Here is a 26,651-nt window from a genome sequence, read left to right as displayed (position 1 = left end):
TATTGTAAACAGGTCAGACTGGGCTACAGTCATTACCAGAGAAGACGAAACGCATATCGTATGGATTCAAAACTACCCACCGAGTCTACTAATACTGTGAGTACATATATATCAAAAGACGGTATTTCCTTTTTAAGTTGACATACATAATACAAAATTACGTATACGTATCTTGCATACATGAGTCTGAATCTACATTCAAGTGTTGCCTTTATGTGCAGAATATGCATCCTAATTAATACAGTATGCAAAAGCAAAACTACAAAAGATGGACGAAAGATACCAAAGGGACAGTCAAACTCATAAATCTAAAATAAACTGACAACGCCATGGCTAAAAATGGAGAAAAAAAAAACAAACAAACAATAGTACACATGACACAACATTGACAACTACAAAATACGCAACACAAACCTCACCAAAAACATGGGATGATCTCAGATGCTCCGGAAGTATCATAACCTCTTATATCGTTTGGTCGATTTCGTCAAGTTTTCGGTTGATATTTCTATTTCGTGTTTTTTTCTCCCTCCTTTTATTATAACAAAAAGAAAGAAATATTTAGTCAATATCATTATGAACTTGAAAAGTACATTCGTGCATAGTGTGGTTTTTACAAAGTTTTTTTTCCATAAATATACTTTTCAAAGCATATCTGCAATAAATATAAAACGTAAAGAAAAGCAATCTTTTTGGTATATATTTGATGTAGCAGTTTTATGCTTTCTTCATCTTTTCACTTTCTTCCTAATGTTTTTAATATTCTGATATATATATATATACATATTTGAATATTATTGTATGATTTTTATCTCCAAATAAGCGCTTTTTATTACTTCATAGTTAATAAAGAGCTACAAATCATATACATGTCCAAGAAATTGCAAATCATTTATTGAAATTGTGGTGAAATTTAAATAAGTTTAATTGATTTTTTTTTGTTTTTTACTTTCTGTTATTTTCATATAGGACAATTCAAAAACACATCGTCTCAACGACAATATCCGTGAAGAGAAGAAATAAATGACAGAGAATAAGAATATCACATCAATCATATGCAGTTTAATATTGTTTTTTTTAAATTATTTTATGTATACTTATTATCTTATTTGTTCTGGCGTAAAAAAATATCTTACATAATTACAAATCGGACTTATAACTCAAGCCTGTCAGAAGTAGGGTCTAGTTTTAGCATTTTTTCAGTACATATTTTATTCATTTCTACTGATAGTAATATACTATGACTATATCAACAAAAGTGCTCATAACAATCACAGCAATAAGGTAACAAATACAAACACAACATTAGATATGTATATCATAAGTTATACATATATCATACATTGACGTTCAATAATTAAAGGGAGATAGTCAGTCCGTTAAGTATACATAAGAGTATTATACCAGATGCACTTCCAATTTTCATAAACTTATTGCAAGTATTTCATTGTCAAGAAAGAACATGTGTTCTCATATCTGTTGTCTTTTCGTATTTGAAGAGAAAATACAGATAATCACTTAGTTAAAAAAAAAATTAATGTCACCATAGTACATTATCTAGATTAGTAGAATATCTTCATGAAGATATCTTTAGTTTTGGAAATTCATAAATATATCGTTTTCTACTAACATCAAATAGAGGGGATAAGAATTAAACTTGATCTCTATATGTGTTTAGAGAGCAAAACGTCCTTTATTTTTTTTATCTTGTTACTCGCAATGACTCAGGTTGACCATTAACTTATAAAGCGAAGTTCGAAGCATTTTTTAGTAAACTTTTTTTTTTTAAATTTTAGGCGAATATGGTGAACATATAATTTCAAGCTAATTTATTTAATAGAATTACACTAAAATGTGATTGAAACTATTTCAACTTTTGCTATGGTTTTACAATGATATCCATATTTGTTTTGTTTGCTCCCAGTATTTGTTTATACAGTACTCTCTGGTACGAATGTTTAGGCTCGTTTGTGTAGGTCTGATATTCAGGGCATATAGGTCCCTGGTCAAATCACTATTCGTGATGAGTGAAATATGTGAGAAAACAGGTAACAATGTACTATAGGGATTAAAACATAGAATCACTGATAAAATGTGAATGGATTTTAATAAATTTAAGATATTAGTTATAAGAAAATTGGTAAGCATGTATTTTTTTAATCATTATATTTTTGTTTTACTTAAAATAAATTATATTTTATATTGTACTTAATTACAGATATAATCATGATATGATACAATAACAAATTCTTTGAAATTGAATATATTTTTATTGATCTGAGACCCCAACTTGTGTGAATCGGAGAACTCAGGTTATTAATCCGATATCACGGATAAGTAATCCACGGATTGAAACCATGCCTCAGAATGAAGTTTTTATAGATAGACACTAGAGGAAAACCTTTGCGTGAAAAGAGCGGATGGGATTTAAAAACTTAAATGAATTATACATGACTAGATAATGTTCGTTATTAACATTTAAATTGAATCACGACTGAGAACTAACAATCCACCTTGCTTATGACAAAAACATTGAATGAATACTTGTATAAAAGAGGGACGAAAGATACCAAAGGGACAGTCAAACTCATAAATCTAAAACAAACTGACAACGCCATGGCTAAAAATGAACGAACAGACAAACAATAGTACACATGACACAACATAGATAACTAAAGAATAAACAACACGAACCCCACCAAAAAACTAGGGGTGATCTCAGTTGCTCCGGAATGGTTAGCAGATCCTGCTTCACATGTGGCACCCGTCGTTTTGCTTATGTGATTACAAATCCGGTAAATAGTCTAATTCGGTAGGTCACATTCATGAAAGGGAAGGGGATTGTAGTTACGACGTAAGGAACATATCCGATATCATTTGTTAAACGGTTATTCCATAACGGTCAACCAACTCGTGATGGCGTCCGTAAAATTTACGAAGGGATGACTTCAACTTCACCATTTGGAACTTTTGGTTTAAAAGCTTCCTTGTGAGCAGCAACCCTCTATCAAGAAAATCATGATAGGAAATGCAAGCACGGGAATATCGTTTCAATTGGGAGATATATACACCGTATGCAGGTGCTGCTGGAATGTTGCTACTTAGAAATGGAAAGTTCTCAATTGGAAATTTGAAATCATCTCTTTTGTCGTAAAGTTTTTGTTTCAGCCGACCCTCATTGTCAATTTCTAGATGTAAGTGAAGATATGAGGCCGACTTAAATGTATCTGTAGTATCCTTTATCTCTAGCTCGATGGGATAGATGCGTTCCACATAGTAACCAAATTTTGAATTATTTAGAAAAAGAACATCATCTATATAGCGGAAATTAGAGTTAAAGGATATTGCTAACTTCGTATCTTTCTTCTTAAGAAGTTCCTGCATGAAGTCAGCCTCATAATAATAAAGAAACAAGTCGGAAAGTAGAGGGGCACAGTTTATTCCCATAGGAATGCCGACAGTCTGTTGAAAAACACGTCCTCCGAACGTAAAAAATATGTTGTCAATCAAGAAATCAAGCATCTTGATAATATCAGTTTCAGAGAATTTTTTGTTTGAATCAGAGTGATTCTTTACAAAGTAGTATTTGTCCCTCCCTAAGACAAGATACTTGTATCTATACGTTGGCCATTCTTTTTTATGAAGCAAACCAATACCAACTCTTTCAATTCGTCTTTTAGTTTAGAAAGTGGAATACTTGTTTAAAGAGTAGAAAAGTCAAATGTTTAAATACTGTTACAAGATGAAAGAGAGTTAGATTGCATGTACTCTAAAAGATCTTTGGATTTTTTAAGTATCCACATCTGATTCACGCCACCTCTAGAATAGGCAGTTTCACAATAACTTTGAAGCCCGTCTTTGATTGCTGATAAAATAGATGTTAATAATTTAGAAAGCGGTTTCGTGGAGCGCTTGGAAGACCCACCAAAATACCGTTGTTTGTAAGAACACTTGTGTAGTTTAGGTATTCAAGCCCCCATGAATTATTTCTTAATTATAATGCCCCTCAGTTCTTTTGAGCACGGCAAATATAATAAATATTCATACTTTAATCATAAATGCTTATTTATACAAACATACCATAACTATGATTTTAGTTCTCACTTTGTTTAGTAATACGTCTATACTGATTGTTACCCTGGAGTTTTGCCTTACAATTTATAATATTCAAAAGTGTTTTTAGTAATTAAAAAATTCAAGAGAAAATAGGTTAGTCTTTTGGATATTAAACGCGCGTCTGGCGTAAATACAAAATTTAAATCCTGGTATCTGTGATGAGTTTATTTTAAAATTATAAGGTTGAAAGTCATCTCTCATGGAATGTTATGCGTTGTCACACAAGAGATTGGTATAGTTTGTTTATGAGCTTTGGATTTTGCCATTTGAAACCGAGCTGAATTTTCTCCGAATGACGGTGTTTTTGTAATTTTACTTTCACGTGTCATAAGCCCAGATATATCTTTTTTCAATGACTTTGTACTATTGTTTTTAATAAAATAACATGCCAGGAAAATTTGGCAATCTTTTGTGCGTACAATTTCCATGATTTCCATTAACAAGTACCTACATATAATACATTTTTTGTTAGGGATCTGCCTTTATTATGAAACATATAGGTTAAATGGTGAAAAGAGGTAATTCCTTCAACATGTTCAAGTTTAGTGTTTAAATTATGGAATGATACAATCTGAAGGTGGTAAAATCTCCAATTTCACATTATATACTCTAATTCATCTGAAGTATTTAATTACAAAACAAAAACGTATAAGCAACCATTGCCAGAACTTGATTTATAAAAATGCATAAAAAAACTCTAATATGTTACTATTCCCACTCGTCTAATATTTACAGTCGTTTTTTTTGTCATGTTAATACTGTGGATAATAAAGTTCAACCTGAACATCTCTGCAAGATAAGATGTCATGAAATTTAGTTCAGAGAACCACAACGTAGCAATTCGATTAATGGATTGGTTAGTTATTGGTTTGCGCAACTTCAAAATAATTATGGATTACATTTAACAAAAACTACAAAAAAGCATATGCTAAACGAGAAGAAACTGAACTGGACACTTTGTCAGAATGAGTTAAAACATTCAGGTTTCGAATTAAATTTATGAGTTGATAAACTGTATGAATGATTGACTGAAATCCATTTCACAGACAAAAAATCTATCAAATGCCTTACATTTCGAAGAATAGGGTTTTGTTCTTCTAAACATAGCTTCAACTGATATTTCCTTTAATGTAAATTGGACTACTACACGTGTCTTGTAAAAGAATTAAGAATAAATGAGCACTATGGTAAACCTACATACAACAACGCTATTAATTATGAAGGCTTGGAGTATCGAAAATCACAAGTCCCTTTTTTCTTAAATAATCATTACAGAGGGGGGATAGGAGGGGTCCTGATCCCGACATCCCGGACTTAAAAAAACGAATTCCCGAGGTCCCGAATTTAAATAAAGTAAATCCCGATGTCCCGAAATCCGAAAAAAACGATTCCCGAATCCCGAAAGAGTCAATCCCGAAATCCCGAGCTTAAAAACACCTGATCCCGGAGTCCCGATAAAGGTCCTATCCCCCCTCATTACATGTAACAGCGAACCTAAGAACTTTTCTTGTTTGTGTTGCTTACCTTAACTTCACAAAATCCATACAAACAACCATACATTGCTTGCTCATCTGCATGTTCTACTATAGAACTATGGAACTGTAAATTAGTTTGAAAGAAAATTGTTCGCAGAGAAAAAGGGTCTTCAGAAATAATGTGAAACTGTTTACTCGCGGGTAAGTGGAAACCATATGTGGATTCTTAAACAACTCTATTGACTTTTAAATTCCAATTTTTCTCTTAAAATATTTCTTATAAAACGTTTGATTTTTTAACCCTGTATGCCACCATTTCCCATTGTAAATAATTCACAATCCTAGCTATCCAATATCAAAAAAAGTAGCATACATGTACGCTATAAATTTATCACTTTAGGATACCATACGGAATAGTTTCTTAGTAATTGACAAAAAGATAAACATGCTACAAAGAGGAATTAGTGAACACTGTGTTTGAGTTTCTTATTGAAAAAATATATGTCGAGCTAAAAGGCAGACATTTTGAAGAAAGTTTCGGCATGCCTATAGAAACGAACTGTGTGACTCCCCTTGTTGTCGACATCTTCGTGTCTTCATATGAGTCAGATCTCCTTCATACATTTGTTGAAAACAAGAAAGACCAAAGACACCCGATCATTTTATATTATAATCAGATATCTTGAAGATGTTTTGTATTAACGATTTAACTATTTGTTGTTTGGGTTTTAATAATATATCCCCACGAACTAGAATTTCACGACACAAACAGACACGGTTTCATCCGCCTCGTTTTTAGATTTATACCTCAAATTTGACATAAATGATAATTGCAGTATCAGAATCTTTGACAAACGAAACGATTTCAATTTTTGAAGTTTGTGGCTTGCTGTAAAGTTGTTGATCCATTATTATTCGTTCGATATGAAGTTAATGGTTATCATGAGTAAAGGTTAACCACGAAAATAAATGATTAATTAATGACAAATTTCCTATTGGCTTGTATGCAGACTTGTAAATATCCACAAACATGTAAGTTTTCCATAATCCGCGAAAATTAATATCCACAAACAAATAAATCGACAGTACGCAGCGTGTATCATCTGATGGTGACCATTTTAGTTGTTCCAACATATCAGTAACGGAAGTCTGTTTCTGTACCGGTTTGTTCATATCTGGTCGATCTCCTATGTATTATTTCTAACTTCTAATTATCTTTTTTTCAGGTGTCGATCCCATAGAGCACTGGTATACTCCACTGTTTGTTTAAGTAGGGAGATGTACGCCTTACTTTGATACCGCAGTTGGATATATTGGGGTTTCTTTTGAGAAATCGAATTGTTTTATTTTACTAGGCTAATATGTTTCTAATATATTTTTTTCCATTTAAGTTTTGATGTTATAGTACATGTAGTAATTACAACAACGTATTTTGTAGATGTTACGTGCTCCAAAGTGTGGCTATGTAAAAGATGATTATTTAAGATAGGTATTCGGTTCTTTGTTACTGATAGTATATACGTATCATTTATGTGGATGGAATTTCATCATCCATTTATCATCTGATGTTAATGTGATGTATGCAATTATGCTATCTTCAACTTGCCTAACGGTCGAATTTTTTTCTGGTATGTCGTTCATATAAAAGATGAAAATTCCTAGTTCAATCTTTGTAGTACTCAAGATTTTACATAGAATGAGTCAGATGATTCCCCATCTATCAGTGCTCGCTTGGTTCTTTCACTTAGGAAGCTTTTAAATCCAGTTGTTTATTTTTCCTGTTATGACACAGTGTTGGAGCTTGTGTTTCAGTAGACTATGGCTAACCTTGTCAAATCCTTCAGAAAAGTCCATGATTAGGCAGTCAGTGTGTTGTCAACTCTAAAGGTTTTTGGTTATGTCGTCTATAAATCCTATCACCTTGGTTACATATAAAAGTTTCTTTCGAAACCAATGTGGATCGTCATACAGGATGTTTTCGTTATCTGAATTGTACATGATATGGCTTGTTGCTATATGCTCCATTATATAACAACATATACAGTTTAACAATATTGGTCTGTATATGATTGTTTCAATATTTTGTATTGTTTAAAATACTGGACAAACGTTTACTGATTTCAATAATGGCGTTACCATTCATGTTTCATATGATATCGTCAAGACAAGTTACAGTATAGGAGTTATTGCATTGGCTACATTGGGTATTGGATGCTTCGGAGTGCTGGACAGACATGTTATATCTTTTCTTATATTCTGTGTTGTTGAGGTAATTTTTTACTTTAAAATACTCCTTGGAACTATGTGTTTAAAATGTTGGCTTTGTCAGTTGAGTCGGCGTGTAGTAGACCTGTTGATTTAGGAGGTGGTATTCTACTCACGTATGACCGTTAATGCTTAATGAATATACGTCCAGAATCTTTTCATGCAGTCAGTATACCTATATCCGACTCACTACTTGGTATAACGATGTCTTCGATACACTATCCATTTCTTAGTTCTTTTGGGGTTTTGCTCTTTATATGAAGTAGTGTCACTTTTATCACTTGATTTTTCTTCTTTTTAAAAGCTCTGTACATTATTTTTATAATTTTTGTCAGGTCTGTTGTTATCCATGGACAAACATCCTTTTTACGAGCTGTCTTAGTTCACTGGGGGAAAGCGGTGGTCCGTAAATTACGTTACGGACCACCCACTATGGCATATGGCAGTATCGTTAAGATTTTATATATCCCAAATACTTTCGATCGAAAACATTGTCGATAGAGAAAATTAGTAATTGTCTGTGTGATATATAGAACTACACGAATATCAAGTGCTCTGGAGATAAAATGGTGTAATACGACTTTTAAAAACGAGAAGCCGTACGTAATTTGAGGTATTTATATAGAACGGCTGCTCGTAACGTTTAAAGAAAACAAGTTTAGCACATCATCATGTTTATGACTTTATGACTTGTATTTTTGGACATAACATTTTACAAGTTATAGTTTTACTACATCAATTAAATGTACGCATCAAAATGTAAAGATGCATATTTTCGAATGAACTGTCAAAAACATGGGAGAGGGGATGGACAGTGGCTGGATTTAATACCAGGAAAATCTCCCAATATAATAAAATATATTTTGTCACGGAATTACATTATATCCATGACTAGAAACTTACGTACATAATATGTTGTTTTGTATCTGTATTTCAAGACTTTTAAGTATTTTGTAAACAGTGTAATATGACAATTAAATTGTTAAATTGATAGAAGTTAGTGGTATACATTTGACAAATCGATAAAATTATAAATGAGTAACGCACGGCCGTAAGATCCGTTACGAACAGCTGTTGTATTTTCATTCTTAAAGTTTTGTACGGCTTCTCGTTTTTTTAAAAGTCGTATATAACCATTATATCGTCAATTTCTCTCCAGAACACTTTATACTTGTGTTGTTCTATATATCTCACAGACAATTACCAATTTTCTCTATCGACAATGTTTTCGATCAAAAGTATTTGAGAACTATCAAATCTGATCGATAATTTCATTTACCATATTGTGCGGTCCGTAACGGAAGTTAAGGACGGCCGCTTCCCCCAGTGTAAGCTGGTATATTGTCATTAACGCTATCTTCTAGAGATAATACACATAGGTTCAAGATGTCATTTACAGAGGTCAAATTACGGTCTCAAATACAGAGCCTTAGCTCACATCGATCAGCAAGCTAATACATTGTATAACATATGTTGAACATTCGTCATTCAATGAAGACGAGATTAAAACCCAATTCATTCATATGTATATTTTGTTTAATTTACTTCAATGCTATTTGTTCATCATATTTAGTACATTGTTTGTAAGTTTGGAATTTTTGTTAAGCATGTATGTGTACTGTGTGTATGCAGGTGACATTTATCATGTGTATTGTATCATGGCACAATAAATATTGAAACAAGTAACATGATATACTTACGCATATGTTAAATATGTTGTATTCGAAGTGAAATATTTCAATCATCTATACAATTCTTTATAAAACACGTTAAGTTATCAATATAGTGTTAATTGTTCAAGTCATATGTTTTTAAATTGAAAGCTTATTATGGGACAGTCACTTAACACTTTTTACTTATTCTAAGCCTCTTGCTCTCTTAAAGGTTGCATTTCTGTGTATATCGGCAATGCAATTTCTCACAGGAATTTCCTTTACTGCTAAAACTATACCACGTTTACTATGATGTTTTGAACACAAATTGCATCTTTGAAAGGAACGTTCTTATTCACTACTATTTTTTTCAAAGGTCAAAATATAGGGCTAAGTGGCATCTTTTCAACGTTTATGTACCCCAAATTTGTAAGAGTTTAAATATACACTAAAACCCTGTAATACCTAAACATTGGCTTTAGGTTTTCTACAGATTTCAATTTGAACATTATGTATATATGTATTTTTAATGGTAACATTCCCATATTCTACGAGATCAAACATAGGGATCATATCTGGGAACCAGTACATACACAAAATTAATTATCTATGAATATTATATTTCACCGAAAAAGAGGCGTGGTTTAAGGGGGTATACCTTGTATATTGGAGACAACTCTAACACATCTATCGAAAGTCATTAGTGCGTTTTAACATAGCAGTAAATTAAACATTGATCAAGCATTTATGTTGTTTACATTTGGCTGTGAGAATAATGTTTTAAAAAACTCACCAATGGAATGAGTGTGAGGAGTTATGGAGCAACTTTACTGACTAAAGTACCTTGTACCAGTTGTGGCATCAAAAATCTTAGAAGTGTTGGGAAAATCGACTTGAACATATGAATTAAATATTGAAGTAATTTGGTTTTAGTGCTAAGTCATTTGTACAGAGTTTGTACTTACTGTTTATGTTTGTTCTTTTCAAATATAAAAGGCACTATTCTAGAAGACATGATATGAACATCAATCCTAGTACAACCTTATGCTAATAGATAATCGACATCAACACAAATATAGCACTTAGATAGTGACAAACTGTCAAAACCATGAATTCTGATAGCGTCTGCTATTGATGACAGGAGCATTCTTTAGTCTAGAGAGAGAAATCAATAAAAAGTTGTGATAAAAAATGTTGTCAACTCGCCCCAAAGATACTCGTCCAATAATGGATATTACTGTTTTTCCTTTTTTTTTCTTTTTTTTTCAATAAATCTTTCATTGCACATTTCTTTGCTGTTTACAACTTACTAAACTCACAGTATTCAGTCGGGCATCCCTGTAAATTAGTTACTGTTTAACCAAGGAGATCATACAGTAAAAACTATGTCTATTAAATATGATTAGTTATACAATATTAATATATAAATACATTAACTTTGACAATTTGTTTTTTACAGTATCGCCATATTGCTTAGTTACAGAATTGTACTATCTATTGTCCGATATTGCGTATAAGTTAATCGTTGACCTTGATCAAAATAAGTTCACGTAAAGGTTTGTGACTGTTTTTCCTTATAAAATGTATTACCATTATTATCGGGACAGTACTCCTTTTGACTATTACACATACAAAATATGCAAAGACATTATGAAGGAGGTTTTGTAAGGGAAAATAAATTATGTCCCTAAATTCTTCTTTTTCGTGTGCCTTGTTCATGTTGCTAGCCAACTTGTTGAAAGATTTTGAAAATTTCAAACGGTAAAATTCTATATAATTTTGTGAATTTCAAGATTAATAACCAATAATTGTTTCAACAATTTTCTGCAGGAATAAAACGACATTTTTTATGGATAAATTTGAAGAAAAAAAAATGTGTTATCTGAGCTGGCCAGACATTTTGCCGTATCAATTATTAAAAAACATTTTTTTTACATTCTGGTTATTTATATTACCATGATGTTTCAGATTTACTTTAAAAATATGTTTCTTCTATGCAATTTAACAGTTAGGGGTATTTCTAATGACAACATGTGCAAAAACACTAAATGAAATTTACCTAGTAGTGTTTTCGACACCAAAACTGGTCATATTCAATATACCCTAAACATAAAATGAAACAGTGAATTTTATTAGGACTTTGGCAGATGATGCATGGACCCCTACCTTTTCAATGATGCAAATATAAGAAAAATTATACAAGAGAAAATTGTTGGTGTTACCAAGGCCTACCTGAAGAAACAGCATTATTTACAAATGCAACCTATATATTTATAAAATAATACGTCAGTCACATCACATCGGTTGTTTATAGATTAATTGCGGCTCCAATTCAGGTTCACAAACGTACTATATATTCCGGAAGTTTGTTGATGTAAATGTATCTCAAAACTCGGAACTTTTGTTATCCATAATGCAATGTTATGTTTTTGCAATCTATAATAAAAACAAGTTTAAACTTTAATTTCTCGAAAACGTCATAAAAGTATTTTATTATTTATTCAAAGACAACTGTAATGCACTGGTCTTCAATCATCTTACCCATAGTTCAAAACACGACTGTAATGTATAAGGAAAACCTTTCCATCTATTTATATAATTTATAGTTGACTACGCTTCAATTAAAAAGATCATATTACTCGAAAAAGTGATCTTATTACCCGAACAAATTGTTTACAACAATGTATGTTTAAATGGTGACACGAATGAAAAGAGTGTTGTCTTACATTCCTAATATTTTGTGACCGTTTAATACACAAAAATATAGCTAAAGAAGTTTAAAGGGGTATTGAATACAACAATGTTCTGTAAAGGAAGTATCTGAGGTAGGTCATAATGTTTTTTTCTTAAATTGTGTATAGATTAATTGATTTTGTAATAATTATGTTATAAGTAATACATACATTGCATTAATGTGAAATACTTTATAAAAAAAACTGTATTTCAGCTCTTAAACATTAGATACTAGTCTTAATGAAAATACTTCTTTTAAAATGAATGAATTGTACTTTTTTCCCATGCATGTCGAATCAGAATGTACATGTTTAGCATTCGAAACAAGTTGGACAACTGGTTAGCTACAGGCAATACAATGGTAACTATTGAAACAATTCCACGTTGAATAACAGGTAATCTCGACATATGCGTTTGTATGACTATGTGATCAAACGTTTAAATGGAATTTGTCGTTACCAGATCTATGACCGGAAAATAGAATCACATGATTAACATTTCTACTGACATTATCAACATAAAAAGTTTTGCTGTATATAGATAACTTTATAATAGAAAGTATTACAGTCTAAAGTCATATTAAAAACAACTGGTCTTCAAAGTCTTACATGTCCTAAACAAAACCAAGAACTCCAAATGTATCATTTTGCAATACGACAGTATCAAACATGATTAAAATTGAGAATGGAAATGGGGAATGTGTCAAAGAGACAACAACCCGACCATAGAGCAGAAATCAGCAAAAGGCCACAAATGGATCTTCTATGCAGCGAGAAACTCTCGCACCGGAGGTGTACTTTAGCTGTCCCCGAAACAAATATGTATACGAGTTCGGTGATAATGGACGTCATACTAAACTTCGAATTATACAAAAGAAACTAAAATTAAAATTCATACATGACTAACAAAGGCCAGAGGATCCCGACTTGGGACAAGCGCAAACATTCGGCGGGGTTAAATATGTTTTTTGAGATCTCAACCCTCCCCTTTACGTGCAGCCAATGTAAAAAAAAAAAAAAACCGCACAACAATCATCGCAATCATAAGGAACGCTCAAAAAAACAAATGTATAATTGTATCACCAATAAACTCACCATGAGATATTAGGATTGAAATTGTGTATACACGCCATACGCACGTTTCGTCTATACAAGACTCATCAGTGACACTCAAATAAAAAAATGTTAAAAGTAGTTGAAGAGCTTTGAGCACAAATATACCTTAAAGTTTTGCCAAAATAGAACTTAATATATAATATCAAATCATTGTAAGCTTTCCAATTTGTTAGTTTTTGGGGTTCTATAATCGTAATCCTGAAATATGGGCAATTGTTACAAAACTAATAATATCCATAGCGATAAAAAAAAAACATGGGCTTTCCTTTTTCATCATACATAATTATGATGAATACATTATGAACATTTTTATATTGGTAGACATCATCAAATGCATGGTATTGTATTCTCAATACATATTGTAGGTCATCTGTAATATGGTGGCCATATTCTATTTTTTCGGGGCTCTGTAAAGTAGTCATAAGCATCACTCTGCAAAGTGTCATGCTTTTATGATTAAGAGATAGTTTTTAATTTGTAAACTAATGTATAGTTTATGAAGGTTAACTGCTGGTACTTAAACACTGAACAAGTGATTTAAAAAAAAAATTCAAACTCAATCAAAATATAATGAAAATATCGTTACTCGATATTAGAAACACAAGTATAGTGCAAACAAGAAAAAGAAATAAAAAGCGGGTAATCATAAATCAATTTATTGACTAAATTATCAAAAACATTTATTTGCCAGGATGTTGTTCGACTTATTTGTTTAAGTGCATACAGTACAGTTACTGCGGAGGTAATGACGTTGCTAATGTAAGATGCTATTTTCACGATATCAAACCGTGACATATCGAGTATATATGCATTATTCGACTGCTATTGTTATTCAGACTGACTTCACTTAAAGTCGAGTTCATGGGCTTCTTTCCTATTAAAGTGACATCATGTTTGATTACTTATGAAGGTTACCAGTGCCAATTTCTATTTAAAATTAGCGATGAAATATTTTACAAACAGATAAATATATCACAAAAAATGCCCTTTTTTCTATTATCGTGAATATTTGATAAAAACTAATAATTATAAAAATGTAAAGCATATTATTGTAGAAATAGTTATCAAACATACCAGGAATATAGATATTCCAGATGATTTTGAAAAAAAAATGTATGTCTTTCGAAAGAATAGAAAATAGAAACCGAAATTGTTAGTAAATGTTTTAAAGTTTGACTCCATTCATCTCTAAATTCGCAAAAAATATAAATGGAATGCCTTAGAAGTTCAATTTATTTTGATTTGCATATTTTTCTGATCTCTAATGCATAAGATTGGGTTTTTATTTGCCACAGAAAAAGAATAAAGGTTCGGTAGGTTTTTTTTTAATTATAATTTTTTCAAACAGCAAAATCGCCATAGCGTTTGCACATAGGTTACAATTTATTTGATTACCGTTGGATGAATATTTAAACAGCCATTATTATGTACATTTCGGAGTATGCGCTAAGTAAAGGTATATCGACAATTGTATCACAGTGCTGTTTTAAAAGAAACACATCATACATTTATGAGAATTGTTTATAATCTTTTGAGTTGATTTTAGGCATTATCAGACGTTGCTCATATTAATATATTACAAATTGCTACGAGTGGGTAGGTCGTACAAAAAGTTAGTGCAGATTAACAATTCCCGCATGTTCAGTGAAATTAATGAAAAAAAATAAGAATATAAGTATAATAAATATCATCATTTTATTCATAGCGAGTTTAGTAAACCTCATATTAGAAAATATTGAACCACACAAATGTAAATTTCTGAACGCGATATTTGAGAACTGATTGACCGGCATGCAATCAATATCGCAAAACTTCTAAGGCTAACTTGACCCTTGGGGGATTAAGAAAGAATATAATATCAACGAGTTAATGATTTTGATTTGTTACAATTGTAACTGGCTACAACCAATCGAAAAGTGCCTATAACATCGGAATCATTGGCTAGCGAAGATTTATTATACAGAGCCAGACCACTTTGATTGTTTGTAATTTAAGAATAAGATCAATCGGACTTTAAAGATGTTTAATGTCCTTGTATCATACATTGTACTTGATAGTTGTTCTTCGCAAAACTTGTCAAATATATCATTTACTCCGGTATAATCTATTTTGAGCAACTATATACAGCAAAACATAATGATTTACATTAAATTGCGTTGTACAATTGTTGAGGAAGTATAAGAGTTATATCACAACGGTATCATGAGCAGTACAGCCGATAGGCTTACATCTTAGAGAATCAAGTTAAAAACTTTGTTATTTATAATTCTAATAAATTGGCGCAATTGTTGCATGCAATTTTTGGTCTAGACAGCGTACACACGTTGACAAGACTAGAATTAAACCAATTGCAGTTAAAATACGAGATATAACAGGTGTTTTTATTCTAACATGATGTGTAAAATGATATTAATGCATGTTGTGCATTTTTGTTTTATTAAAATATGTCTAACTGATGGTTAACTAGATATGTAAACGATGGATTTTTTAATAAAAGAGTATGATATAAAATGACATGGATATAGCGAATTTACATTAGATTTTTGGTTTTTCGAGTTTGATCAAAGACTGTACACAGTTGTTTGTTGTAAAGATTCAAGATTTGTAATGTAAAATATATAAATTTATTGAGTTTAAGTCAATTAGTAAGTGTATTTGTTTAAGATGTTGATAACAAATATGGTCTGATTGTTTAAAAACGTTTTTTTTAATTTCAGAATGAAAACGATGAACTTCATTGTAGCTTTCGGACTACTGATAATTGCGATATATACAAACGTGGTTTCAGCATGTCCAGACAACTGTTACTGTTCTACAACAACGCCATTTGCAGGTCAAGTTAATGTAGATTGCGATTCTAACGGCTTGACTGTTATTCCAAGAAACTTCAACAATGACTCATACTCTATGTAAATATGTTCTCCATAAGTTATTACTTACAAATATGCTTGTATTGACCAACAAGGTGATCAATTGATTTAACAATGAACAAAACCCATACCTAATAACAAGCCATAACAGTCCCCAACATATCAAACTATTCAAATGAGAAGTTAATGGCCCGACGTATGCAAAAAAAAAAAACCAGTACACGAAAAACATTTATGTCTTAAAAACAATTACTGAATTACAGGCTGTTGACTTTGAACGGGTGCATGCAAAAAAGTACAATATAATGTTAGACCTTTCCAAATATATAACTCCTGGTAAATCTACATGAAGCCTCTATTTTAATATCCATATTATTTAATGAAATGGCCTGATTTTGTGTGTCGCTTCTCTTCCTTCCACAATAAATTCATTGTCACGCCTCTGTGTCCTATAGGTACAATGCAAAATCGAATTAATGATCTTTGCTTATGATTATTCAGTTGGGCTATTTTGAGAGGAGAAGAAAAGGTGTCTGGATAATATTTCTTTCATCGAACTGACTGACTTTTGAGGCACATAAAAGACTTCTGTTTAAGACTGTATTAAAATTACACATACTTTTCATAAGTACTTTGGGACCTGACAATTATTTTTTGCATTTTTCTGTATACTATGTTCATGCATATACTATGAATTAATCGTATTTGCTCTTTACTATCAACTCCAATAGTTTACTTTCCACGGCGGTCACTGATATATTATTTATAAAGTCTCTATATGTAACTTATCAGTGACTGTTTATAGTGCCAGAAAAATATAGAAAACAAAAAAAAAGGTCTTTAGAAAAGGAAGGAGGGCTTAAAACAATTGTCCTGTTCCCAAGTACACTGGTAATACCTCTGCTGAATTTTTCAGTCATGATTTTTGTTTTACAGTTAATATACTCTCTAAATGTCCACGATTCCGCATCGCAGATGTTTCCTAGTTATATTTTAATCGTTAACGTGTTAGAAAAAAAACTTAAAATTAAGTACAGCTGAGGTTTTTTATACAATGAAAACAGTGTTTAATCGATTCAATTTTTTTTTTAAATCACTGTAACAATACTTAATAACGTAATAATAAAAGTTATAAAGAAACGTCTTGGGTTATGTTTTATTCCATACACTTAAATTTTTTGTCCAAGGACAGTATGCTTATAATAAGATTCTATTTTTGTTCATGACAACATATGATTAACAAATAATTCGTTGAGCCCCTAGATTTCACAGAAATTTTCACATGGCATAGTCCGTGTTATTTAAAATTTTATCCTGAGCCTTAGCGAGTAATAAAATTAACAGATATCACTGCCTATGCCTTAGGCACGTTTCCCTCGGTTTTGATTCGTGGCCAGGATTTGGTTTTTCTCTATCGATTTATGAATTTTGAACAGCGGTATACTACCGTTGCCTTTATTTAGGTACATGTACAACAATCTGTGGCTTCAATGAATTGTTCCGATTCTAATAGTGCAAAATAAAGGCAACAGTAGTATACTGCTGTTCGAATTTCATAAATCGATTGAGAAAAACACATCCGGACAAATACGGTCATGAAAAAACTGAAGCAAGGTTGGGTATGACGTGTGAAGGGCTGTTCTATTATACCCACTATTATATGAATGTTAAACGCAATGGAAAAATCTTCAGTCATGACGTCATATCTTTGAAATAACGGAAATGCGCAAAAAATATTGTTTAATCCATTCAATTTTTCAAAAATGATTCTGTAACATTAATTTCCACATAATTATAAAGAATTGATAAGAAATATAACATTGCATGGCATTTGATAAACAAAATAACCCTTCAAATTTTAATTCAGAATTTTAGATTTCTGTTGTTTCTTGCGTCCATTAAAATCATGCTTATATACCCCTTTATTTCTACTGTAGTTTTACAGTTCTTCAGATCAGAGATTGTACTGGTTTGCACTAACCCAGTTTTATTTAGCGTGGATTGTTGTCTTCCTGCGGACAGCGTTCCGGTGTACAAGCACTATAAAATGTCCTGCACCTACGTAAGGCTAGCAGAAGCAGTTAAAATTGTACATACACTCTTTGGATTTTTATTTTTCTATATTTTTTGTACATACAAAACCATTTTATAATTATTATTGCAAAATCCACATACATATATTTAGACATATTTCGGTTTATACAAGATATTTGGCTAATAAATTCACATACATAATTTGGCTTAGAAAATTATCCACTGTTTAATTGGCTGCTGGTGTACCAGGTTGACGTTGCTGTCGCATACTACTGTTTGTTATGCTTAGCCTTTTCTCCTGTTCCTACTTTGGTGGCCCCTTTTTATGAATTATTCATTTTTTTTGTGTATATTTTTTATTTATTTTGTATCTCTTTTGTTTAATATATTTACTTCTTTTACATTCTTTCCTTTTCTGAAATTCATTAACTTATTTATTTATTGTTTTATTCATCTTTTTTTTTTTTAATTATTCATCAATTTGTTTATTTATTTAGTTAATCAATCAAATCATTAAAATTTTTACACCTTTTTTTTAATTGTTTTTAACTTTTTGTCATCCTAAATAATATCAATTACCACATGGTTAAATTAAATTATTTAAACGCCTAAAAGGCGCAAGTTATGGCCGACCGTGCACGGTCTGTATAGCCAGTCAAGGTAGCTAAAAACTTCCATCTTCATAAGAGCATGTTGATGTCGGCAAAAAAGTAAAAAAGGCTAAATAAAGTATGAAGTTGAAGAGCATTGGGGACCAAAGATAAGCCATATTTTCCTCAACGCAATATTTACATGCCATTTAAGCAAAAATTAGACTACGATCTGGGTTAAAATATGCGTTCTGAAGCAGCTATTCTTCTTAACTGCCAGATGTATCCTTAGCGAAACAATATTGAAATAAATCGTATTACTGTCTACTGGCACAAATCAAGAAGAAACCACCATAGCATTCTTTACCTAAAAATTATTATCATAAAAAGAAAAAGAATTTCAATATGATATCTATTTCATTTAGAAAAACTTTTAAGAAATAACAAAATTGGTCTATGTTTACACAACAAAGAAAACTTATAGCACCAAAACACCAAGTTAAAGCCAAAGCAAGTTATTCACTGTCTTTATTCAACATGATATAAACGGTACTAAATAGTACAACATGATTAAAATCGGCAACTTGAAATCATAAATAAATAATATTATTTCACTGAAGTGTAAGCAACATATGCTTGGTTGAGACTATCCTATGTGACAATGAACACACATTCAAATTCTCCACTGAAATTTCTAGAATTATCGTATTATGTAACGCGAGGTATATATATATAAATATCAACAGTGTAGTCAGCAATGTGTTTATACCTATTTCAAATGTTAAAAAAAAATAAAGAACAAAATTGTACAATTTACAGAATCATTAGTTCCTGTTTTGATTAGAATTACTTTTCATCATGATTTTGTGTTTTTAAAATATGCTGTTACATAATTTTGGAAATTATTAAAATTAAGGAATACATCTGCCTCATTACTCCTGGTCCAGCCTTGTCCTTTTTGGTTTGCATGTCTTTATGTTTTTAATAAAATTTGAAATTCGATTTTTTAAATATTAAATATCTTGGCCTCCAACATCACAGAAGCGACATTGATTGTCGAAATGCGAATCTGGTGCAGAAGAAATATACCATTTATGTTGTTATCAATGTTTTTGTCGTGTTTGGATATAAAACATTAATGTAAATTAATATTTTATTTTCATGTAATAACAAATATAGGCAGTGGAATTAAACCCTCATTTCCATTGGCTAAGGGAGACTTTTCCACCTTTGAAAAGTCATATTTCCCTCGGAAAAAGCCCCAGATTTTTTTTATCTTGAGCATGTTGAGTGAGCAAACATTTTATCTTCCTCAGGCATGATAGATAAGTGGATAATGTTGAATGCATAGATCACTATATTGAATTTAGTTTGTCTGTCTCGGGACTAATTGATGTGGTTATCACCAAATGTTTCTTGAATAATCTGTTACCAGCAATTATAAAAAATTGAAGCAAACGTTTGGATCGTCAATGCACATTTACCTAATATGTTCCTTCATTATCCACCGCTAACTGCACTATTTATGTGGAACAAGATATTTCAACAACCCCCTAGAAATAAAGAAATGATAAACAAACAAGTAACCTACAATGTAAGAATACTTTGTATGCATTTCAGAAATATGCATAACAATTCCATTACCATAATTGAAGAAGGGACATTCCAGAACATGACATTATTATATCAATTGTAAGTATAAGCTTGTTATGTTTCATGAATTATTTTATAATTTACGTTAACTATAAATTTTCCTTTTTGATTAATGAAGAACACGAGAAGTCACATGAAATATAATAAATTATTGTATCATATACAAATTCGTATCAATAAAGTGGTCGTATAATTTACATATAAAGAAACTAAAAAAACTGTTCCTCTTGTAAAGCGTCTTATAACTATGATATAATATAGGTGACTCGAATATTGATCAATCTATTATAGAATGAAATAACACAAATGAACTAAGCTGACTGGCAATTTTCGTGGATATCACAAGTCCCATAGGCAGTACTCTGATTTTTTTTATATACTTTGTAATTAAAGTTTGGAGACAATGATTTGTTAAAATACCAATCTGAAATAGAACATTTGATGCCATATATGCTAATAATGTACGTATTAATATTATTCTATCATTCATTGACAAAGACATACATATCATTTATATAGTTCATTGTTTTTAGAGATATGAATTCGTGTGAAATATCAACCATTGAAAGAGGTGCATTTATAAATTTGCCAATCCTTGAGAACTTGTAAGTATCTGCAAGTTGTATATCCGCATGCTACTCACTTTTAAAAGAAGTTTAATATACATGATTCTTGTTGAAACTGATAATGGTATTTTATATTTCAGTGTATGCTTTATTTAATATATAATACAATATAAAAAAAACGTATGAGAAATTGCGGTAGCTCCTGATACATTGTTTGTGTAAATACTATACATATCTATCAAAACTGAAATAATAATTTCTAATGCGTTGATGCTTTTAACATGTACAATTGTTGATGAAGAGAAGAACTTACCACAACTTACATGTTCTCTCTACGCTTTTATCAAGACCTTCCCGATTACATAACGATTTCAATACGAATCTAATACGATTGAACCACAACTCCGATATGTTGTCACTAAATACATATCGCGACTTTCTCATTGTAAACTGAATGCATTTTTCTTTGTTTCTTATTGTAAACTGAATGCATTTTTTTTTGTTTCTCATTGTTAACTGAATGCATTTTCTTTGAGAAAACATGAATTTCAAGGTATCGTAAACACTTATCGGTATTGGTGCTAAACGTAGAGGTATCAAGAAAATGAAGTCGTTAGAAAGTAGAATCATCGTAGCGAGGTAGTACTGAGGACCACCAGATCGTAGTAGCTGCGTTATTTTGTATTCCTCATCTTAATATAATCGTATCAATATCGTAGCAGAAGCGTTTTAAAATAGTCGCAATAAAATTGTAGAAAGGTTTCATCGAAGTATTTTCAATTGGCTACCCCGATTGTACTATGTTTCAAATACGATGCGTCTACGCCTATCCCGATCTATTTATATCCTTAGTACGACATTCATACTCTTATACTACGACTAGTTGTGGTCACGACAGCACAACACATTTTTCGAGCATGTTCAAATTTGGTCGTGGATCTCAACGATCATGACGCTTCTAAACACATCCTTACTATAACCTGACCACGACCACCACGATCTTACAACAACTTCGGAATACTTCATAATTTCCGAGGTCATAGCGGGATTCTTACTAGTATATTTTGTTGGTTATATTAATTAGAAAGTGACAATTTACTTGGAATCCCTTCACACTAACTGCAGATGAAATTCCGACTTCATAATGTTCTTTCCAAACGAAGTTTTAATACTTCATAAATATTGACCCATATATTTCATTTGCAAGGGATGAATTATCGGATACAATCAAATATCGAAATTTGTCGATCAACGGCACACTTTATGTACATAATGTACCAAATTCCATCACATCATAAACAATTGGGTATGTATCAACAAACATCAATTAAAAAGTTTGTATCCTGTAAGAGTTTTTACTCCAACTGCAAGGATTATGAAGTCTTACAGTTAAAATATCCGATTAAATTACGGGGTTTTAAACTTGTGTACATGTCGTCAATTTCCATCATAAAAAAAAATCATATAATATCAAACCGGTTAAGGATTTAAAGTGAATAATTTCTGTATAGTTGAGTGTAAAGTAAAAAGTAAAAACACAAAAATACTGAACTCCGAGGAAAATTCAAAAAGGAAAATCAAAAATCAAAAGGCAAAATCAAAAGTCCAAACACATCAAACGAATGGATAACAACTGTCATATTCCTGACTTGGTACAGGCATTGTGTGTTCATACAAGCTACTTACAGAAACTAAAAGGTAGGTCCTTTTTTAATTGATACAAATTAAACGGAAGATTTATATTTAGTGACATTAAATGGAACAAGATTAATATAAACAGGTTTCTTAGTCCTACCCACGATTAAAGTGCAATATTCATTGAAATATGTTTTAAAGACTAACTCTACAAAGAATAGTTCAGTGAAACAGCATGATAATCAAATTAATGTGCCAATATTAGGGATTATACATCTATCACGAGTATTTTTTCTGTATAAATATTTTTGTTTCTAAATTGGCATTCAGACAGTAGTAGTTTTTTTTTTCTCCCAAGTCTGATTTAATCTTATATTTCTTTAAATAAGGAGGAAAGCTTTAAAAGCATAACTGAATAAAATTATTATAGAGTGCATTTGATGAGTTACTTCATGCCCTATAATGGATGAAATAAAAGAGAAATATGAATGAAACATGAATTTCGGCAATAATAAAGGTTGAAGAATGCACTTTAATACCTGCAACAGTCAACCTGATTGAGGGAAAAAAACAATGCAATAATGAAAATTACAAAGTTATCATCTTATCATTTCAGATATCTGCATAACAATCGCATAACAACAATACACCAAGGAACGTTTGTAAACCTTCCAGCTCTTAAAGTTGTGTATGTATACAGTTTTAAAACACTTTACAGATGCTAAATAAAGACAATAGTAGTATATCGCTGTTTGAAATTCATAAATCGATTGGGAAAAAAACCAAATCCGTGTTACAAACAAAAACGGACGGAAACTCATCAAATATAAGAGGAGAACAACGACCCAACAAAATCACTCATCTCTGAAATGTAACACACAGATAAACTGACTATGCGGTATGGGCTTTGCTCATTGTTGAAGGCCGTACGGTGACCTATAGTTGTTAATTTCTGTGTCATTTTGGTGCTTTATGGTGAGTGGTCTCATTGGCAATCATACCACGTCTAATTTTTTATATATGATATAACAATGATTATTTTCCTGACTTGGTACAGAGCATTTTAAGAAAAAATGGTGATTGAACTTGGTTTTGTGGCTTGCCAAATCTCCCGCTTTTGTTGTAATGTTAAATATAACATTAAAATGAAAAAAAACATTACGTACATGACAGGACTAAAATGCAAATAGATGGAAAATATATCGGTCAGAGAAACACACACATACTAGCAATCAAAAGGTACTAGGCTTTTTATTTAATACGCCAGACACATGTTTCGTCTACATAACACTCATCAAACAATTCAAACGAGAAGACTAACGGCCTTATTTATGTATAAGGTTATCTGCCATGGATAAGAAAATCCCTAGTATTTAGATTTTTTTTTTTTTGCAAACAGTAAATTTATGAAAGTGACTATATAATAGATATACATGTTCACACCGAAGTGGTTACTGACTTCAGAATAAAAACGAATACATAAAACAACCCAAACCATTACATTAAAAGGTCACAGCCGAACAATGTATTATATGCTTGCCGAACAGATCAACGCACACATTTAAATTTCTAAAATATTCCAATATGAACGTTTTATCCCGTGTGTCTTGGATGGAGATTTTTATTATACTATAAGTTATATGGTTCGCTACTGACCCAGTACGGATCCATAGAGGGTTAGTAAAATCCATAGGGGGTGAGGCCGGAGGGATCAGTAGTTAACCGTATAACGCTTGACTTTTTCTGCTGCGTATTGTTGAAAAATAAACAATGAAACACAACAACTATAAAAGATAGATGATGTCACCATCAACGCGTCATGAACCCCATATGAAACTTACTAATCCCCTAAGGTCTCATAGGGGGTCACCACGTGAAGGCGTTTAACCAATCACAACCTGATAATTTATCTGTGGTCCGATAAAACATCTCATTATTTATATCAAAGGTAAGAATCGATCGCCAAGGGCACTAACAATCGATTGTGTTGTCGTTACTTTGTTGATGGCGTTTGCTTTTCAATCGATCACTCCAAGTTTAAAAGTGAAAGTGCATAAACTTATGCCAAAGGGTACAGAACTTTTGAACTTTCATTGACAAGTTAACACCGATAACGAAGGAAAACCTGTTATGTTTTAGACTGCTTTGGTGAGATAGATTTCTATCCAGCTATGTCATCAGATAACAGTCTCTAGTAATTCATTGTCACTTTGTTTATTAATTGATTTTATTTCATTTGAACAAAATGTTGCTAAATAATAAACAGATATGGAATACGGAAGACATGATCAATCACTTTTGTTAAGACCACAGAGCATTTTTTTTTTGCCAAATAAGTTGCAAACAAACATGCATTCAAGTTCTAAAATAAGTCGTTCAGAACGTCCAATAAATGCTCGCACTAACAAATTATCATCTAATTTATATACATGTAAAAAAAATCTGTTTTAGATTTTCTACATAGGAAATGCCTTTACCAAGTTAGGTATATTAAGTTGTTATGCATTCGTTCGATGTGCTTGAGCTTTTTATTTTGCCTTTTGATTAGGGACTTTCCGTTTTGCATTTTCTTCGGAGTTCAGTTTGTTTTGTGATTTCACTTTTTTCTTGGTACTAAGTGAGATTAGTTTTCCCATAACTAAGCGCAACTCGAAGAGCATTTTGTGATGCGGCTTCATGAGTTGAAAAATTACTCTTTTTGCAAAATGTTTTTGTTTGTTTTTTTACAGCTTTACTTTATTGTTCTTTGCTCTCAAAAACATCACAAAGGGATTAGCTCAGTCACTTTCTAAAAATTGAAACCTGTTCAATGTCACTTCACAGTTGATTCACTACTTGTTAGTTTCTCAATTAAAAGCTCATTAGGGATATTAAACAACTGTCGAAAATCTTTGCAAAAATAATAAAAATAACACAGAGGCGCTTCTACTTTGTCGTTTCAGAAATTTGTTCTACAATCAAGTATCGACATTAACACGAGAAACGTTAGCAGATATACCAGCTCTCTATGTTCTGTATGTATATAGTTTTACTCTACTTTGTGTAGATGCAGAAACCGTGTCTACTTTAATAATTGAGCTTTAATACAGTATGTAGCAACAATGTGCGTACTCCCAACAATAAAGATGTTTATGTCTTGTATTCCGTTTAGATAAAAACTACGACATTTTTTAAGAGGTATTTGCGTTCACTTATTTTGAAGGAATAATCAACCACTCTGACTTGTGGATAACAAAAAAGCAACTTAACACGCAAATGTATCCGATAGCCCTAGATTAAGTCACCAAAATGGAATTAAAAAAAGACAAGCTCAAAAAAGTCATCATCTTATTTACATAACATAACAACGTTTGTCCTTTTATATTTTTTCTCTCACTGTTCTTATTTAACAAATGTTTACGACTTGTTTCATTAAAGAAGACAAGTGTAAAAAATGTATGGTCTTGATATTGAAATAATAAAAGACATATACTACCATTTGCTATACAGTTGGATTACTAGAAATTAGTTTACGTCCACTCGTTAGGAGACAAAAAAAAAAACAAAAAAAAACGTAACAATCAGAATAGAGACTAAAATGGACAGCAAATTCCCAGCAACTTTCAACAGTTTGATAAGAACAATCACTGCAAAATAGATCATAATGAGAACAAAGATATATTGTCGTTTCAGAAATCTGTACAGCAATAAAATAACTATATTACACAAAGGAACGTTCGGGGACGTACCAGCTCTTTATCATCTGTATGTATGAAGTAACTTAATATTTATTAAGATGATCAAGAAAAAAATATCCAAAAATGGTATATTTGTTAAACTAGTTTGAAAATCAGAGTGAGTACTTTCCATACTATTGTTATCAATGTGTTTTATTCTGTCATATTATACTTGGAAATTAGTATTTGCTCCTGAACCATCTACTTATAACTCGTTTGATTGATTGGTGC

General features: G+C 31.4%; 2 protein-coding genes across 2 annotated transcripts in view; both read left to right on the top strand.

The window, feature by feature from the left end:
- LOC139514174 (adhesion G protein-coupled receptor B1-like) overlaps positions 1 to 2,262 on the top strand; it is a 30,832-nt gene extending 28,570 nt beyond the window's left edge. Inside the window, exons 19-20 of the mRNA XM_071302963.1 lie at positions 13 to 96; positions 970 to 2,262. Of these exons, the coding sequence (XP_071159064.1) occupies positions 13 to 96; positions 970 to 1,023 (138 nt within the window). The 3' untranslated portion in view covers positions 1,024 to 2,262. The remainder of the gene's footprint in view (positions 1 to 12; positions 97 to 969) is intronic.
- A 9,867-nt stretch (positions 2,263 to 12,129) lies between these two features.
- The window catches only part of LOC139515638 (adhesion G protein-coupled receptor L4-like), a 55,242-nt gene continuing 40,720 nt past the window's right edge, over positions 12,130 to 26,651 (top strand). Inside the window, exons 1-7 of the mRNA XM_071305264.1 lie at positions 12,130 to 12,333; positions 16,074 to 16,265; positions 20,471 to 20,542; positions 21,037 to 21,108; positions 23,321 to 23,392; positions 25,647 to 25,718; positions 26,377 to 26,448. Coding sequence (XP_071161365.1) covers positions 16,075 to 16,265; positions 20,471 to 20,542; positions 21,037 to 21,108; positions 23,321 to 23,392; positions 25,647 to 25,718; positions 26,377 to 26,448 — 551 coding nt within the window. The 5' untranslated portion in view covers positions 12,130 to 12,333; position 16,074. The remainder of the gene's footprint in view (positions 12,334 to 16,073; positions 16,266 to 20,470; positions 20,543 to 21,036; positions 21,109 to 23,320; positions 23,393 to 25,646; positions 25,719 to 26,376; positions 26,449 to 26,651) is intronic.

The sequence above is a fragment of the Mytilus edulis genome, chromosome 3 (genome assembly GCF_963676685.1).
Source record: "Mytilus edulis chromosome 3, xbMytEdul2.2, whole genome shotgun sequence".
Taxonomy (NCBI): domain Eukaryota; kingdom Metazoa; phylum Mollusca; class Bivalvia; order Mytilida; family Mytilidae; genus Mytilus; species Mytilus edulis.
The sequence above is the reverse complement of the archived record's forward strand: the minus strand, read 5'-3'. Positions and strand labels throughout refer to the sequence as shown.